The following is an 18,650-nucleotide window of genomic DNA, read 5'->3' as shown; positions in this document are numbered from 1 at the left end:
CCCCAACAGCTGTTGCAGCTGATCGCAAAGTCCCAGCTGACCTCGCTGAGCGGTGTGGCCCAGAAGAACTACTTCAACGTTCTGGATAAAATCGTTCAAAAAGGTAAGGTGATGACTGATATTTTTAATAATCTAAATCTTAATTAGAAATTCGGTGCAGGGAGACTGAATTTTTCTTTGATTTCCCCCCAGTATTAATGGTGTCAAATAATGTGATGGTGTCAGGGCAAGGGCTCCGGTCGGCTGCTCAGTTCTTGATGTTGTCATTGTTGTTCTTTAAAAGGTGCTTTTGCATACAGAAGAACATATTGTAATGAGAAAGACAATTCGTTTTGTTTTGGGGCCACACTGCGTGGCATGTGGGATCTTAGTTCCCCAATTAGGGATCAGACCCGTGCCCCCTGCAGTGGAAGTGCGGCGTCTTAACCGCTGGACCACCAGGGAAGTCCCAGAGAAAGGTAATGAATCCCTGAGTTTTAAAAAGACACTCACTGTTTCATGGGTAACTAGCCACAGCTCACTTTAGCTGTATCGTGTTTCTATAATTAGCAAGGTTGTGACTTCGTTCTTAGGCATCAGCTAAGCCTGTCATTTTAATTTAATGTTTGTCCTGATTAGTGGCCAGTAATAAACGGAACTTTGAGTTTATGCATATATATGCCATTTAAAATATCCATTCTCACGATTAAGTATAAAAGAAAACAGAGACTGACAGGTTTAAAGGCAAAACTGTAGACTCAACCAAAAATACACTATCAGACAATATTTTGAAGTTTTAAAATCTCATCCTACTTGTGATATCTCAGAAATGATGCCACTTTGGAGTTGCAGTGAAATGAGATTATAATTTTTTATTGTGATTAAATATACATAAAATTTACCATCTTAACCACTCTTAAGTGCACAGCTCAGTGGCGTTAAGTACATTCACATCATTGTGTAACGATGGCCACCATCCTCAGCAGAGCTCACCTTGCAGAGCTGACACTCTGTCCCCATAAACACCAACCAGCACGACCCTCCCCCCACTGCCCAGCCCCTGGCGCCCACCATCTACTTTCTGTCTCTATGAATTTGACTATTCTAAGGACCTCATATAAGGAGAATCACACAATACTTGTTCATGTGTGGCTGGTTCTTATCATAAGGGCTTCAAGTTTCATCTACGTCGTAGCATGTGTCAGAATTCCCTTCCTGTTTAAGGCTGAGTAATATTCCATCGTGTGTATGTATCACACTCTGTATATCTGTGTTATCTGTTAATGGGCCCTTGGGCTGTGAAAGCAGGTCATTCTTAACAGCGGGGGTTGACTGTATCAGTGCATTGTTTTTGTTTTTGTTTGTTCCAGTTCTCGATGACCACCAAAACCCTCGCCTAATCAAAGATCTTCTCCAAGACCTAAGCTCTACCCTTTGCATTCTAATTAGAGGAGTGGGGAAGTCCGTTCTGGTGGGAAATATCAACATTTGGGTTTGCCGGTTAGAAACTATTCTCAACTGGCAACAGCAGCTACAGAATCTTCAGATGACTGAGGTATGCATTTCTTGGCCTACAAGTGAGTACGCTCTGTTTTTCTCTTACAAACACTGTTGTTACTTCTAAGCGTATGTGAAAGACTATTACAGCTTTTCCAAAGGTTTTTCTCCTTTACATTTCATAAATATTAAACTGTTTTAAGATGGATTAAGACCAGAAGACCCTTTAATGGGTTATAGGTGTCATTGGAAAGACGGTGGGGATGGTAATTATTAAAAAGAGCTGATCCTGTGGGTGATGAGGTGGTGAATTGATTTACCTTTATAGATTAGGTATTTCAGGCTAAAATAACGTTCAATGAATTAAGGCTAAATTGTATAGTAGTGACTCTGGTTCATCCGCTGTTGCTTCTCTGGGTTGATGGGTTGTACGCTGCATGGTGTGTGTACGTGTGTTTGTAGTTCAAAAGGACCATGCAGATCACTCCAGTTGTTCTGATGCTTTTCGTTTATTCTGGTAACTGGTTTCATCAAGAAAAATGTTGACCCTATTGACTAAAGTAAGTGTTTTAGGTTGTGTTTTATTTATCTCTGGTTGCTTTCAAAGGTGGCGTTGGAACACTGTAACTTTGGGCCATTTATTTGCTACCTAAATGTGGGATTTACAAAGAGCAGTGATTCCCTAATTAAGGCCCTGCAGTTACAAGGGACGATCTAACATCCAGTGTCCAGGCGGCCTTGGTGTGAGCGCCGCACAGACCCCACCTCGTTCCCACGGGCAGAGGCTTGTGCTGTGAGGGCCACCTGCCTGAAGACACATGCACCTGGGGCGTGTCTGCTATCCAGGCCTTGATAGACGTGGCCAGGTGCCACTGTCCCCTAGTAGCTGACGCGTGGTGACGCCTCGTCAGCTGGCGAACTCGGGGAGTGTGGGTGTCAGTGGTCGGGATCCCCAGGGAAGGGAATGCTTGTTGCGCAGGTCCAGGCAGGGCCGCTGCTGGGCGTTATCTGGAGAGAAGTGGGGAGGAAAGAGGGGCGGGCGGCCTTCCTGTCGCCTGGGCCTCAGACGTCAGTGTGAGTGCCACGCTCCTGCGCCTTCTCGCTGGAGTAAGTGCGCGGGTCCTCCCAGCAGGTGGACAGCGGCCTGACGCTCAGCGACCTTCCCGTGCACATGCTCAGCAACATCCTGTACAGGTTCTCGGATGGGTGGGACATCGTCACTCTGGGTCAGGTGACCCCGACACTGTCCGCGCTTAGCGAGGACCGGCGGCTGTGGAAGAAGCTCTGCCAGTACCACTTCGGTGAGAAGCAGGTGAGCGTGGGCTCCGGCCCCAGCGGCCAGGCCTGGCCACTTCGGGGAATGGACTAGAATCACTTACGGGAAAGCTCGTTCTTCATGTTGAGAAAGAGCTGTGATTCTAAGCACAGCCCAGAACAGAGAAGCAGAACAAGAGCAGGTTCTTCCTGTCGAGGACGTGCCCCTCGTCTTTCCCATAACTCGAGGCCCCTCTCCGGGTGGTGTGTCACCTCTGGGATCATGGGTGGCCACCCGCTCCCCGCACCCCTGCCCTCCCAGGACCGGGACTAGCCACGGGGACCGGCGGACTCCTGTGTGTCCCCCTCATCGTTGCCCCCCTCCTCGCCCCCCGCCCCGTGTTGTTTCTGGAGTGAAGCACCGACAGCTGGGCATCCACCACACGCACGGCAGCGTGAAGGGCAGGGAACAGTCTTGGATGAGGCAGGATGCGATCCTGCCCCAGGGGCTCCTTGCCGAAGGGACAGGTGTCACGTGCCTCTTCAGACATGGGCTTGGGGGATGTGTGGGGTCACGTGCCCGTCCCCTAGGTGGACACGGCCACTCTGGGGGGCATGGCAGGCAGGGGCGTCCTGGAGGTGAGCAGGTTCAGGCCCTGAAACTGAGACGTGCGTGCTGGAGGGGGTGAGGCTGGGTGCGGCCAGGCCACGGGGCCGCCATGGTCCCCCTTCTCGGGGCGGGGCCGGGGGGGGGCCGCCCCGGAGTGGAGTCTAATATTCCAAGGAACCGAGAAGCTGTTGCTCAAAGTCGCCGCCCCATCGGGCAGCCCCCGACTGCTCCACGCCCCCATCCCCACCTGTTACTCTGAGTGTTTGGTCACAGCCTCACGGGGGGCGTGAGGGGCTGCCTCCTCCCATCCCTGATGCCCGAGGTGCTGAGATCTTTTCATGTGCTTGTTGCCCATTTTGTGTTTGGATTGTCTTTCTGTTACTGAGTTGTGTTCTTTTTGTGTTCTAGTTACAAGTCCCTGGCAGACACATGATGTAGTAACTTACTTTTAGCTTAATAGTATGTCATGGATATCATTCCAGATCGGAACCTTTAAGTCTCTTTAACAGCTGCATGGTATTCCAGTGTATAGGCTGAATTATATTTGAAATTTAATTTCTAATAATTGAATGTTTCATGCAGTATACTGCTTTTAAAAAATTGTTATGCTATGAAAACCATCTGATTCTGAACAGAATTTTGTCTGTCTAGTTTTGTAGACACTTGATCCTTTCAGAAAAAGGTCATATCGAATGGAAGTTGATGTATTTTGCACTTCAGAAACATTACCCCACTAAGGAACAGTACGGAGACACACTGCACTTTTGTCGGCACTGCAGCATCCTCTTTTGGAAGGTAAAAATTTCAGATGTAGTCTTGGAGTTTGAGGATTAAAATTTGGAGAAACAAACTATTCACCTAACGGTAATGGTAAAAAAAAAAAAAAAAAAAAGGCAAGTTGTATTTGTGATAAGATAATGATGTATCACCAAGGACTGGGGCAGGGGAACAGGTTCACAAACGTAGAACAACTTGCAGTTGGACCTGAACGTCGGGCCACTCACCCCGTCCCCTTGCACTGTGGTAGCAGGTGGGGGGGGGGGGCTGTCCCCGAGGGTGGTGAGCGCGCTGGCTGGCGCCTCGGCCCGAGTCCTGGCGGGGCTGCTTTCTGCTGTTGTCGAGGCTCAGGATCCCCCACCCTCTTCTGGAAGCCGAGGGGGCCCCTCAGCTGCCCTCCACACTCGGCCTCAGCCTCCACTGTCGGGACGCCCGAAGATGGCACTTCCAGGGGGCTTCTCCTCACAGCCCTGTGCCTGGAGCAGAGGCGAGGCCCATGAAGGTGCCCAGGCTTCTCATGTGTTTGAGCCACACTTAGCAAGTCTGGTCCTTGGTGGAGACTGAGCCACGTCCGCAGTTGTCTGGGCCCATCCCCTCCCTCTCTGGCTCCCTTCCTCTCCTGTCCAGACTCTGATAAAAACAAGTTTCCAGGGCGGGGGAGTGGGGTGCTTCCATCACCTCCTCTCAGTGAAATCATTTCCATAGTTTGCCTTGAGTTTGAATTTGCTTGTTAACGTGGTGAAATTTCACTAGGGAGAAAAGTGGCGAAACTGGCAGGCGGTCTGCGCCTGCCCCTCCGTGTCCTCGGGCGTGGCTGTAAGGCCGCAGGCCTTCCGCCTGGTCAGCGCCTTGGCTGTTTGTGTATTTCTTTTGCTCTTCATTTATCTGTAATTTGTTGCATGGATTACATGGCAGACTCTAAACTGTTGGAAGAGAAATGACTACTTTAAATTGTTTTCATTTCAGATTATATCCGTGGTAATGTGGCTCTTTTTTAACTATAACCCGTGGTTGTGGGGTGAGAGCCCCTGTGTCAACAGAGCTTTACCTCCTGGGCTGCAGGCGAGCAGGTCCTGCTGTCCCCACTCATGACCAACAGGAGGTCACGTCATTGGTAATTGGTTGTTTTGTATTCTAGTGTGGCTTTTCCCACACAATTAAAAAGAAGAAATGTGTTACACGGCTGCAGTGGCTGTTCTGTGGAACCTTGTTCCTCTGGGGCAGGGGCACCTCACGCTCATTCTCGCCGGTGTGCCGGCCACGTTGCGTGGGGACGCAGGCGAATCAGTCAGCGGGATTACAGTACATGGAGCGGAGCCCTTACTGTGCGCCCTTGGTCCCAATCACAGGGATAGAAAACGCATACCCGGGCAGGTGCCCGTGGAAAACACGTGAGGAGGCATCTTCACGGCTGAGTCAGAGCAGATGAGACCGTCTGGTTGCTGCTCTGAACTGACGCTCCTCCCCAGGGTTTTCTGTTCTCCTGAGCAGATCACTTTATTCCAGAGAGAGACTGGGAGCAGTGGTGTTTCTTCCTGGGGCGGATGTGATGGGCGTTTCTCTAAGAATGCCGTTGCAGAGTGTGGAGAGTGTGGGAGCCCTGTCTCTGAAGTCGTGAACAGAGAGGCGCCCTCCTTAGTCTCCCTGCTGTTGGTGTAAGAATGTGATGCTGAGGCATCGAGAAGCACGGAAGTTCTGGATTTTTTAAATTGAGATGTGATTTTTTAGATTTCCAGAAGAATTGGCCTGCGGATTCTTTTGTTTATGAAAATTCAGAACAAGTGTCTCCTGCTGGTCTTTTGGCTCTGAAATGTTCAGTCTTGCCTTGAAAGCTGAGCACCTCGATGTCCATGCAGCCTCAGGCCTCAGGGCCTGGCTCGGTCCACCCCTGGGGTCACACTGTAGCTTTTTCTCCTAGAGGCCATTCCAACTTTATTCTGAATCTGTGGGTGGAAATTTAAAAAAAAAAGATGAGTCTCTGGAATTTCTGGTGGAAACTGCTTGCAGTGTCAGCTCCCGAGGAAGGCCCCCTGCGTTGCCTCAGCTGACCGCGCTTTCCCCCCACCGGCTCATGCCACACCATCCCATGGCCCCACCCTAGTTCCCAGCCTCGTGAAGCCTCCTGTCGGGGCAGACCTGCCGCGTGGAGTCGTGAAGGTTAAGCAGTGCCCTGCCCTGCGCGGGGCTGGTGCTCAGAAGTGGCCCCTGCGCTTTGACTCACCTTCGCCAGCACTTCCTGCCGATGGGGAGACAGCAGCGTGACACCATCGGATGCCGCCGGGTGCTGGTGGGGACCCGCCATGGTCCGGCTCCCGCACGCTGCCAGACTCGTCCTCTTGCGCCCACGTGGGCCTGGGCTCTGACCTCTCAGCTGCCCCAGCCGTCCTGTCTGTTCTGGCTTCATTCTCTGGAGTCTGGGGGTTAGTTTTCTACCTGCCTATGTGGTAACTCCTCCAAAGTGAAAGAAGGGGAAATACTGGGCTTAAGAACTGTGCACCACGGTCTTGGAGTCACTGAGCCGAGTCACTCAGGCAAGCGCAGGTGCCGGCTCGGGGTCTGTCTGGCTTCCGTGGGCCGGCCCTCCCAGGTTGCTGAGTAGTGACGCGAGACCGCCATGTTCCTTCCGCCTGACGGTCCTCCAGCTGAGTTTCTCGACTTCATTGAACTTCGGTCAACACTGGGGGTTGGGTGAGTTGGAAGCCGGACAGAATGAGTCCAGTTAAAGGCTGGGAATCAGGACCCCGTGTCCTTTTTTGTCTCGGCGTGTCCACTGCCAGGTCCACACCGTGGGTCTGTGGCCGGAGCAGGGAGGCTGCTGGCCCCAGCCTGCGCTGATGGCCAGCCCCCATCTCCAGCGAGGGTGGGGAAGCCGGGCCAGGTGGCCGGGCCGGCAAGAGGCGAGAGCGGCAGGTTGGTGCTGACCTCGAGCTGAAAACCATGGATGCGCAGGGGTCCGCGCGGGATCCGGGCTCTGGGGTCACTGGGCTTGCTGGAGTCTGGTTCGTGCTCCGCATTCCAAGGAGTTGACTCTCAGACAGCAAAGAGGGAATGAGGGAGCTTCCGAGAAACCTGCCATGAATATTTGCAGTGTAAACCGTATGTGTCAGTGTCGCTCTGTGCACTTCCAGTGAACAGTTCCGACGGTTATTTAGCTCCGCAGCCTCATCAGGTGTCAGTCCGAGACTCGAGGAAGTGGAAACTGGCAGTGTCCCAGGTGGCCCTCCAGGTGCTGGACACTGCCTCGGATTCAGCTGTCCGATGACTTTAGCCATTTTCGTAAATAACACACATCCAGCCTAAATGCTAAGTACGGTCTGGCTCTTCCTAATAACCCTGTTTTCCCTTTTTTCCTCCCTTCTCTGCACTCCTTCCTGACCCTTTCTCCGCCGTCTCCAAGGACTGCCGCCTTGCTTTATTACTCGAGGTACCTCTTGCTCTGCCCGCGTCTGCGCGCGTCCCCAGGAGGCTGGTGCCCCTCAGGCCGCACCCTCTGCTGATGTGCGACTGGCCTGCTTGCTTCGCCATGACCGGGGGTCCCATGAGCTGCCCTGTAGACCAGAGGGAGGGTGTAGACTTGGCCGCCGGGTCCCCGGCCTTACTGGCCCCCAGTCCTGAGGCTGCTCTGTCTCCTGACCTGAGCCCCGTTTCTGCTGCGGGACGCAGGGCTGGGCCCTCTGGTGAGTGGGGTGGGCGGTGCCGAGAGCAGGTCCCGGGGTGGACCCTGACCCACGGCGGGAGGGGAGGAGCGCGGCCAGGACGGGGGCGCAGAGCCCAGGGCTCCCTCTGGGGCCCTAACTCAGGGCGGCCCGTCTCCCCGTCCACTGGAGCAGGAATTCCTTCGGGAAGTCTCTCCCCCGGGGAGCCGTGTGGCTGCCTTCATTTCCGTAGTTCTCATCGCTTGCTGTCCACGCACCTTTGTGGTGGGGTCCGGGGTGTGTTTAAACAAGCAGCTGGCGACTTCTGAGCTGCGTTCCCTCCAGAAACACGCCCCGTGTGGTAACGACCCCCTCCTCCCGCAGGACTCGGGCCACCCCTGCACGGCTGCTGACCCCGACAGCTGCTTCACGCCCGTGTCCCCGCAGCACTTCATCGACCTCTTCAAGTTCTAAGGGCCCAACCGTGCCGTGGCCTGGGCAGCGTGGTAGGACGCGTCCTCCGTGACCGAGCCGTGACCTGGTGCCCAGGCTGGAGGGCGTGGAGGGACGTGGAAAAGTGCCCTGGCACCTGCGGGCGGGAGCATCTGTTGTTTCCACCCATGAAGTGGGGCCAGGGAGCCCAAGGAAAATCATTTCTACTTCCTTCTTTAAAAAATGCTTTTCTTCTAAGCGCATTAAAATGTGCAACTTTGCATGTTTGTGAATGTGGTTCAGAAAGAGTGTGTATTTTCAGCACCGCATCCTGTGCTGAACTGACACTAACAGCCAAGCATACGCTTCTTAATTGTCAAATGATAGTTTCCTGATTTTGTAGTGATCGGGGGCGGGGATAGATCATTGATCCTTGTAAGGACATTGTGCGGAATATTTATTTTTCTTGAGATGTATTTTGACTGTATTGGTCGTGTCCATATGAATCCTCTTGGGTACAGAAGGAACCCAGGGAAGTATGTGCATGTCTTCTGGGTGCTCAGCGTGGGGTTGTGAATTGTGCAGACATCCGAGACCCACAAAGGCGTGAGTCTGGGGCTGTGATCCTGGGCTCATGGCCCGATGCTGGCAGGCAGGGGCCCTGACCTGGGGGCCAGCCCAGTGTGACCTGCACTGTAGTGCTCTGAATCCCCGTTTGCAGGCGAAGTAATAAGTCACGTTTATCTACCGATTTTAACTTCATCAGTTTTGCATCTTACGGAAGGAAGTAGTATCAATGATTTTGATATCATTTATTGAAACCTTTCAAACATTGTTTTATTTTAAAAAATACTGCATGTACGTTTTAGAAGATTTTGAAAATAAAGGTTTATAAAAGAATAAAACTTGCATATAACCCTGCCACCCAGAGATAGCTGTGCTTACCAGAAGGAATGCAGGAATGGCCCCGGCAGGTGTAGGGGAGACTGAACAGGGTCAAGGACCCAAGCAAAGTCATTTCTACTTCCTTCTTAGCACATGGAAATTTGCTGTTTTGCATATTTGTAAATAAAGAGTGTATTTTCACTACATTGTGCTGAACTGACACAGCCAAGACTATGCTTAATTGTCAAATGATAGTTTCCCTCTGTGTGTATTGGGTGAAAGCTTTTCATAAAACCGTAAACATCATATATACTGTTTTCATTTTATAACCAGCCTTTTTTTCAAAAGTGTTTGTGAAAATAATGGTTTTTACTGGCGACCTGGTACCACACAGCTGGAACAGATCACTTTGTGATCAGCATCACCACATGTGCACCTTTGTGCATCTGATGATCTTACGATAAACGAGAAGCAGAACCAGGGAAACGAGTCAGTTGTTTGTAAGGATGTTTCCAGAGCACTGGCGAGGATGGAAGGCGGCATCTTTCTCCCCCGAAGATGGACGTGAAGAGGCTGTGAGGTAGGACATGTCTTCTGAAAGCTTATTGGCGAGTTGTTTCTGTATTTTTTTTAATATATAAATTTATTTATTTTTGGCTGAGCTGGGTCTTCGTTGCTGTGTGCGGGCTTTCTCTAGTTGCGGCGAGCGGGGGCTACTCTTCGTTGCGGTGCACGTGCTTCTCATTCTGGTGGCTTCTCTTGTTGCAGAGCACGGGCTCTAGGCACGTAGGCTTCAGTGTTTGCAGCACGCAGGCTCCCTAGTTGCGGCACATGGGCTTAGCTGCTCTGCGGAATGTGGGATCTTCCCCAACCAGAGCTCGAACCCGTGCCCCCTGCGTTGGCAGGCGGGTTCTTAACCACTGCACCACTAGGGAAGCCCTGTATTTTGTTTTGCTTTGGCAAATTACCTAATTGGGTTCTTTGCCTGTTTTACTTTTTGGGTGTTAGTCTTTTTTGTATAAGTTTCTTCTTAGGAGGACGTTAACCTCTTGAAGTGAGTTTTTTCCCCAGATAACATTAAAAGTCTTGGGAGAAGAGTCCAGCTGTTCCCCCTGTTAATTAGCCCGTTTCCAGAGGCAGCAGATGTGCTTGGACCCAAAACCACACACAGGCATTGGCAAAACCTATAGCAGGTGTGCCTGAGGCCCGCAGCACTGGGAGGGGGCGTGAGCAGGATACATTTGGGGGCAGGCAGAGAGTTCCAGGCACACAGTTCCTGGGTCCTGATCACTCATTTACGGAAGATCAGATGACGTGAACAGGAAGAGAGGGATCGTCCTGAGCTGCAGGTTCATGTGTCATTTCTGAGTGTGGTTCCCTCAGCGGGCTCACCAGACTCGGGCTGCACGGTGTCACTCCCCACGATGCGTCATCTGCACGCCCTCTACCCTCTCAGCACGGCCAGGAGCGGGCCCAGAGCTGCCCCTGCGGGAACTGCCACCCTCAGGAAGTGGCATCTGGAAGTCTGTGGCGTCTTCCTTTCCCTTGAGGTACATTTTCTCCCCCGGGTTGTGACTCATGGGCCAGGAGGAGCCACATTAGGTTCTGCAGCAGGTCCCGGTGCTAGTCTGGGAGTTTCATGGCATCTGTTGTGCGTTTGCTCAGGGCTGTCCATGGAGAACCATGTCTCCTTTAGGGACAGTATTGAAGGATTTGATGTTATTTCTGCTGTAAATGCTGCTTTAAGAATCATATAGATTCTAACAAACATACAGAATCAAACAAAATGCTCATGTAAGGTGTTTGTATACTGATTTTGTATCCTGTAACTTTGCTGAAATCACTAATTAAACCTAGCGGTAATTTTTGTAGATTCCTTAGGACGTGGATATACATCGTGTCCTCTGCAAATAGAGGTGGCTTTTCACCTTTCCTTCTTTCTTCCCTCCCTCCCTCCCTCCTTCCCTCTCTCCCCTCCTTCCCAGCTTTCCGGCCAGACCCCCATGCACGTGGATGGCAGTGCACACACATCCTAGCATGTTCCTGGGAGGCTCCCTGCCCTTCGCCTGTGGGTGTGGTGCATGCTGGGCCTCTGTGGACGCCTGTATCAGGGTGCGGTGCTCCCATCCAGCCTCGCTTTGTTGACGTGTTTTTTTTTTTAACCATGAAAGGATGTTAGATTTTGTCGAGTGCTCTTTCTACATCTACAGAGGTGGTCGTGTGTTGACTTTTGTATGTTGAACCCACCTTGCATTTTCAGGCCCACGTCCCATGTGGTTTCCATACACAGTTGGTGAGTTTAGTTTGCTGGTTTTACTGAGCATTTTCACAAGAGAGATTAGCTGTGCTTTTCTGGTGAGTCTTTGTCTGGTTTTGGTATCAGGGTGAAAACAGCCTCCTAGAAGGAGCTTGCCTCGGGAGCGTTCCCTCCCATTTTCTGGGAAGGGTTTGTGAAGAATTGGTGTGTGTCCTCCTTTAAGCATTAGGATAATTCCTTGGAAACTGAAGTTACTGAGGAGAAGCGTCTGTTTTCAGTTTAGTGACATCCTCCCTTTTGGAAAATCCTTTGCCTTTAACGGGATAGAGTAGTTTTGTCTTAGTTGAGACGTATCTTGGTTAGAGCTCATTTTCTTCATCATGGGCCCTAACCTAGCAATAAACGGGCTGTAAACTTCATCTGCTGCTTTCCTCCATAGTTACAGAAGGAAGTGTGCTGAAAACCATAGATGAAAAGGCAGAAGCTGTCTTGGCTTATGACATTTCTTTCTTTCATTAACGGTGTGAGAAAATGCATATGCTTCACTCCTCTCCCTTTCCTGTATTCCCCACCAAACGCAGCATCACCCCCACCCGGTGAGATACCCAAGGATCTGCAAACCTGGGAGGACCCAGTGATTTCCTGCTGCCGACACCTGCTCGGCTGAAAGGCCCGACACCCACTTGCTTCTCAGCTCGCACTCCCCTGCTCCTACCTGGGTGTGGTCGCGTCTTCTGACCTCACTCCAGACGAGCTCTGCTTTCTGTCCCTTTTTGCAGAGGAAGCAGACCCTCACTTTTGGAGAACAGTGTCCCCTGGGCGCCCCCCAGAATCCCAGCAGGGACGTGCCACGTGCACCTTCCCGACCCCTGCTATGGCTGGTGTGGCCTGCTCCTTCCCACCGCACAGGTGTGACTGCAGTGCCCCTTCGCCAGCACCTTCTCGGTGTCATCGGCACATGCATCTCTCAGGCGTATTCCTGGGGGTCCTGCTGCCCTCCCCGCCCCCAGCACCGACTCAGGCCCACATGGAGAACAGAGGTGCTCAGAGCACAGCCACCTGAGGACGCGAGAGGGCTTTTCACGTGCCTCTCGCTCAGGATGGCGAGATTCTTCACACACAGTGTTTGTTCTTCTGTGTCAGACAGGAGAGACACCTCAACTATGTTGTTTTTATTTGGATAAAATTTTCACTTTTCTTTGACAGTCATTTGAGAAATTTGCACAGACAAATGCAAGTAGCTTTTTACTATTTAATCTACATAGAGAATTCAAATGTCATTAAAAATTTTAATTGCAGTAAAATACACATAAAATTGGCCATCTTAACCGTTTTTCAGTGTACAGTCCAGTGGCATTAGGTACATTCACACTGTTGTGCAAACACCAGCACCGTCATCTGCAGAACACTTTTTATCTCTGCAAACAGAAACTGTCCCCATTAAACACTGATTCCCCTTCCCCATCCACCAGCCCCTGGCCCCCACCATCTACTTTGTCTCCGTGGATCTGACTGCTGTAGACACACCATGTAACTGGAATCATAAAGTAGTTGTCTTTTCACCAGTGTTGTAGCATCGCTCAGGATTTCCTTCACCTGTGAGCTGAATAGTGTTCCATTGTGTGGTTGGACCACATTCTGTTTGTCTGTTGATGGGCACTTGGGTTGCTTCCACCTTTGGGCTGCTGTCAACCTGGTGTACACATCTCTCTTCTAGATAAAGGTTTCGTTTCCTTTTGAATGTATACCCAGAAGTGGAATTGCTGGATCATGTGCTAATTATATAGTTAGTATTTGAGGAACCACCATACTATTTTCCATGGTGGGAGTGTAAAATGGTGCAGCCTCTAACAGTGCCCAGGGGCTCCAATTTCTCTGCATCCTCACCAACACTTGTTATCTTGTGGGGTTGGGCTTTTTTTGCTTGTTTCTTATAGTAGTTGTCCACATGGTTGGGAGGTGATATCTCATTATGGCTTTGATTTTCATTTCCCTGATGAGAAGTGATGTTGAGCATCTTCTGTGCCTGTTGGCTGTTTATGTGTCTTTCTTGGGGAAATGTCTATTCAGGTCCTTTGCCCTCTTTTTAATTGAGTTGTATGTGGCTTTGTTGTTGAATATAGAAAGAACTACTACAACTCTGGACACTAAGTCCTTACCAGCTAGACAACTTGAAAATGTTCTCTCCGATTCCCTAGGTTGCCTTTTCACTCTGTTGATTGTGTCCTTGGATGCACAGAGGTTTTTAATTTTGATGTCCAATTTCTCTATTCTTTTTTTTGGTGCCTGCACATTTTGTGTCATATCCAGGATTTCATTGCCAAATCCAGTGTCATGAAGCTTTCTCCCTATGTTTTCTTCTAAGAGTTTTATAGTTTTAATTCTTGCACGTGGCATAATAAGGTAAGGATCCAACTTCATTCGTTTTCATGTGGATATGTGGTTTTCCCAGCAAAGTGTGTTGACTGTCCTTTCCCTACTGAATGGTTTTGGCACCCTTGCTGAAAATCATTTGACCAAATATGCCATTATGACTTGGGTGGGGATTGTATTGACTCTATAGATTGCTTTGGGTGGAAGTTTTCCAATCCATGAACATGGGATGTCTTCCATTTATTTGTGTCTTTTTCTTTCAGCCTTTTTCACTCAGTGCATTCCTAAGTGTTTTATTCTTTTTGTTGCCATTAAAAATGGAATTTTCTTAATTTCCTCTTTGGATTTTTCATTGTTATTGTATAGAAATGCAACTGATGTTTGTATGTTGATTTTTTGTTGTCGTCTTTAGGATTTTCTACATGTAAGATCATGCCACCTGCAAACAGAAAATTTTAATACTTCCTTTCCAATTTGGATGCTTTATTTCTTTTTCTTGCCCAGATGGCTCTGTCTGGTGCAGACTTCCAATCTGTGTGGAACAGAAGTAGTGAGAGTGGGCATTTTGTCTTGTTCCTGATCTTAGAGGAAAAGCTTTCAGTCTTTCAGCATTGAGAGGATGTCAGCTGGGACTTTTTATATGGCTGTATAATGTTGGGGCAGTTTCCTTCTATTCAGAATTAGTTGAGTATTTCCATCGTGAAAGGGTGTTGAATTTTGTCAACTGCTTTTTCTGCATCAATTGAAATGATCATGTTTTTCCTTTGTTCTGTGTATAATAACGTGTATTAAATTGATTGATCTAATGGTGGATATTGTCTCTTCTTGAAGTGGGGTATTGGGGTCTCCTACTGTAATATAGAGCTGGCTCTTCTTTCCTCAGTGTTTGCTTCATATGTTTAGAAGCTCTAATGTCTGTTCATGTATGTTTATGATTATTACATCTTCTTGGTAAATTCTCAACTTTTAAATTTAAACAACATGAAGATGATGAAATTACAGGATTATGGGATTTACTTTAACGTAATTCATTCTCTTGGTTGAGGCTAGGGGGTGACTAAAGATAACAAGATTGGCCAGGAGCTGAAAACTGTAGAGGGGAAGGGTGTGTACACGAAGGAGTCTTCACCAGGGTTCAGCAGATTTCTGTGAGGAGGCAGGTGTTAAGTATTTTTGGCTTTTCAGGGCCCACATTCTCTCTTGCAGCCATAGACAATCTATACCGTAACTCAGACTTGGACTGCGTGGGGGGGACACTGATAGCAAGTGTTCCAGTTAAACTCTGTGGGATTTCATGTGTCACAGTATATTATTCTTTTAAGTTGTTCTACCATTTGAAAATGTAAACATTCTTAACTTGTATGCCATATAAGTAAGTACAGGGGGACGGCCACATTTGTCCACTAGGCTGTAGTGTGCCAACCCATGATTTATATAATTTTGTTTCTTCTTTTGGATATGTTTGCTATTTTCCATTTAAAAACTGAGGTGTTACTTTTTCAACATTCGTCGCCCTGTTTTTTTATCACAAAAGTAATGTATAGTCACTGTAAAAAGTTTTGTTAAAAAGCCAATATACAAAAAAAAAATGCTACCCATAATTCTACTTCAAGGTAATTACTTAAATTTTGATATCTTTCCAGTATTTTATCTCACATTGCCTTTTGAAGACCTGTAAGCACCCAAAATTATAAAGTGAGAGAAACAGCGAAGTACTAGAATAGAGCTGCGTATCTCCTGGGGGAGAGCAACGCCCTCATCTGGGTCCTGCTCACTGGTTCCCAAGGGAAACTGGTCTTCCAGGCGCTTCTGCATGTTGAGCTTTGGAGATTTCTTACAGAACAAAAATTCTTGGCATCCTCCTGCTAGCTTACTCAGCCAGTTCTAAGTTTCTAGGGAGAAGAGAATTTTGAAACCCTAGCCTCTAAAGAAAAAAATACTTCTCAAAAAGAAAACTCAAAGCAAATGATATTTTTCCCATCACCACCCCCTTCCAGATTTATTCAACTCTTGAAAGCTAAAATTCTACCCTGCCTTTATCACTAAATTCTGCAATTCTGAAAAGTCATGCTGAGACATTAACTTCTAATTATATAAACTTGTCCACCACTTCACTGAGGCCAAAGACCCTGGAGGGAGACTGGCGACCAGAAGACAGATGACAGAAGCCTGGGACAGAATCAGAAACTTGGCCGATACCCAGAGAAAGGACTCTTGAGTATCAGACCCCAGCACAAAGCGGTGGATTTGTACAGAAGCAAGTCCCCAGACACACATTCCTGCAGGCGGAGAGAGGCAACTGCAGGCAGGTGAGGAGGGAGGGAACTTGTCATCCCCATGCCCACATTTCACACCTACCTTAGTATCGGCTGAGCCCCTGCAGCAGGCCAGGCACAATCCATACACCATGTCGTGGTCTTGAGGACAAAATTAAAAGCAGCTAAAAAGACATTTTCCAGACAATTGGGAAAACCTGACTGTATCTATGGGTATTGGATGGTGTTAGGGAATGGTTAATTTTGTGAGGTGTGCCGTTGACGTAGTAGTTAGTTATGCTGGGGGAGTAGCTTCGTTCTTGGAAATGCATGCTGTACGCATTCAGGGGTGAAACGTCATGATGTCTGTACTCACATATATCCCAGCCTTGAAATCGTTTGTCAGGTAAACACACACGTTCAGCAACTGTGGGATCTCAGTGGCTGACTTGCCCACTGCACTGTTCTTACCCTTGCATAGATATTTTCCATAATACAGTTTTTAAAAACTGAAATGCTTGTCACTTCCAAATTGAAATGTGCCAGGTTAATTATGAAAAATAACCACCACTTAGAGGTTTAGGTGTAATCTGGCCTCCCTTGCACATGCCTGCTGCTACCGGGCTCAGGAGTGGCACACGCTGTACAGAAAAAGCACAACTCTTAACACTCCCACACACACTGAGACCCGGGGGCCCCCAATTCCTCAGGACCCACAGAGTGACCGAGGTGTGGGGACTCTTGTTCACAGCCGAGTGTGGCCTTTCCTGTTGTTAAAAGGAGAATGACTGTTTCACTGGGGATGGATGAGCTGTGAATGCACAGAAGCTGGGCGCTGGCTGCTTCACCATCGGGACCCTGGGTGGCTGACAGGTGCGAAAAGCTTAGTCCAGGAGGAGCCCCTTTCCTTGAACCAGCCTCGCAGAGCCTGCAGATCCGGAGTAACTTCCCGCTCCGAGGCCCTGGCACCCCTGCTGCCCCAGGAACGTCTCCCAAACTCTGCCAGCCTCTCAGCTTCCCGTCCACCAGCTACATGGCCTCCTCACCCCACTGAATCCCATGCTCCGTCCGCTTCATGAAAACGTTTGCCCAGTGCATACGGGCAGGGGGCTCCACCCGTCCAGGAGGGACCGCCAGGTGGGGACACCTGCCCAGACGCCCCGCAGCCTCGCCTGGCCCTCACCACCGCATTCCACGCCAGCCACACCCTATCCAGCCACGCCTTCTGCGACGAGGGACAAACTGTGTGGCCTCCCGGGGTCTAAGCCAGCATTTAGACCCCCGTCCCTGTGAGTCTGAAGCCAGGCCCTGCACCCCCAACCAGTCCTGGGGACATGTCAGACCCCTCAGAACAGCAGGTGCCTCCGGCTTCCCCACCTGGATCTCAGCTCCTGGTCCAACAAGTGCCTCGGAGCACACTCTGATCATCTGTGAAACGGGCACAGTGGCACTGCCTCTGGGAGCCCCGATGGGCCAGGTGCCCCGCAGGAGTCCGGGCAGCACCAGGGAGCCCGACGCCAGAGTCTGAGGTCTCCTCACTGCCCTCCCCCCGCGAGGCAGATACACGTGCCACAGCCACGTGTCATCTCTCCCTTGCTGTTCTGTTTAAAGGCACCATTTCTAAATTCAGAATTCCTGCGTGAAGGCTAGAGTCGCCACTTGGGAACTGGAACACAGACACCCGGTCAGAAAAGACGGCCTCTTCCTCACAGGGAAGAAGCCAATTTTCGGTTTATTCCCCCCATGGCTTCACTGCCAAGTCCCCGTCTCATCTGTGCACGTGGGGAGACTCGGGGGCCGCAGGCCCGGGCAGGTCGTCCCTCCAGGCCACATCCCCACTCTCAGGAGGACTCGGGAGCCGTGCCCGGGTCACGGTAGCCTTGGGCGCAGCCCCAACAACCGAGCGGGTCAGGGCCCCCTGCGGGGCTGGCCCGGCCACACCTCACCTTCCCACAACCTCAGGACCAGCCGCAACGCCCTGACCTGTCCTTGTGCGAACACAGCGGGGAGACAACATGGTTAGAAAAACCCAGAGCGGAGCTGGTTTGCTTGTTAATGTGGTCTGTACGCTTGTCTAACTGATTTTTCAAAATACCCCAGAAGGCGTGAAAAACATAGAGGTGAAAGTCACCTGCAATCCCTCATCCGAATGCAACCGTTAAAAGGTCTCGTCTGCCACGTCATTCTCCCCGTGGGTTTGAGGAAAGTCGGGTGCTGGGCCACTGTCTCCAGGGTAACACAATGACCTCATCAGGGGCACCAAATCCGGGGTGCTACCCAGCTATGCGGGGCTTTCCTTCTAGACCCATTGTGACACCTCACACCCTGGGGGTCACCTTTGCGTTCGTCACCCTGTTACTAAAAGACACAGCTCAAATATTTTCCAAATCCTGAGACGGCTTCTTTCTTTCAGTAGAAATTTTACATTTTTCAATAGCGGCCAAAATCTATCAACAGTTCATCACTTTGTTCTGCTATTGGTGAAGATGGGTAATTGTTCATTGCAACGCGACTCTTCACAACATGAATCGAAGGCCATTTAGGTTACGAAGTAGTGCCTTTTCTGAAAGCAGGCGCATTCAGCTGGCTGAATGTAACAGCTGGCCAGCGCCGAGTGGACCAGGCTGGGACAGGATGTGGCCATCCACCACCCTACCCCACCCCCCTGCCCCAGGAGCCCCAAGGGACCCTGCGAC

At 50.0% G+C, this 18,650-nt stretch overlaps 1 protein-coding gene across 6 annotated transcripts in view; it reads left to right on the top strand.

The window, feature by feature from the left end:
* The window catches only part of FBXO25 (F-box protein 25), a 50,729-nt gene extending 42,264 nt beyond the window's left edge, over positions 1 to 8,465 (top strand). Inside the window, exons 6-11 of one of the 6 annotated variants that reach the window (XM_024759968.1) lie at positions 10 to 103; positions 1,350 to 1,534; positions 2,606 to 2,788; positions 3,992 to 4,135; positions 7,515 to 7,541; positions 8,137 to 8,465. In XM_024759968.1, coding sequence (XP_024615736.1) covers positions 10 to 103; positions 1,350 to 1,534; positions 2,606 to 2,788; positions 3,992 to 4,135; positions 7,515 to 7,541; positions 8,137 to 8,226 — 723 coding nt within the window. In that variant the 3' untranslated portion in view covers positions 8,227 to 8,465. Of the gene's footprint in view, positions 1 to 9; positions 104 to 1,349; positions 1,535 to 2,605; positions 2,789 to 3,991; positions 4,136 to 5,083; positions 5,293 to 7,514 lie in introns of those variants that run through there. The other 5 variants (XM_024759971.1, XM_024759966.1, XM_024759969.1 and 2 more) reach the window with 5 other exon arrangements.
* Positions 8,466 to 18,650: the final 10,185 nt, after the last annotated feature.

Source organism: Neophocaena asiaeorientalis, unplaced genomic scaffold (genome assembly GCF_003031525.2).
Source record: "Neophocaena asiaeorientalis asiaeorientalis breed wild unplaced genomic scaffold, Neophocaena_asiaeorientalis_V1.1 scaffold521, whole genome shotgun sequence".
Lineage (NCBI taxonomy): Eukaryota > Metazoa > Chordata > Mammalia > Artiodactyla > Phocoenidae > Neophocaena > Neophocaena asiaeorientalis.
This window is presented reverse-complemented; position numbering and strand designations above follow the sequence as displayed.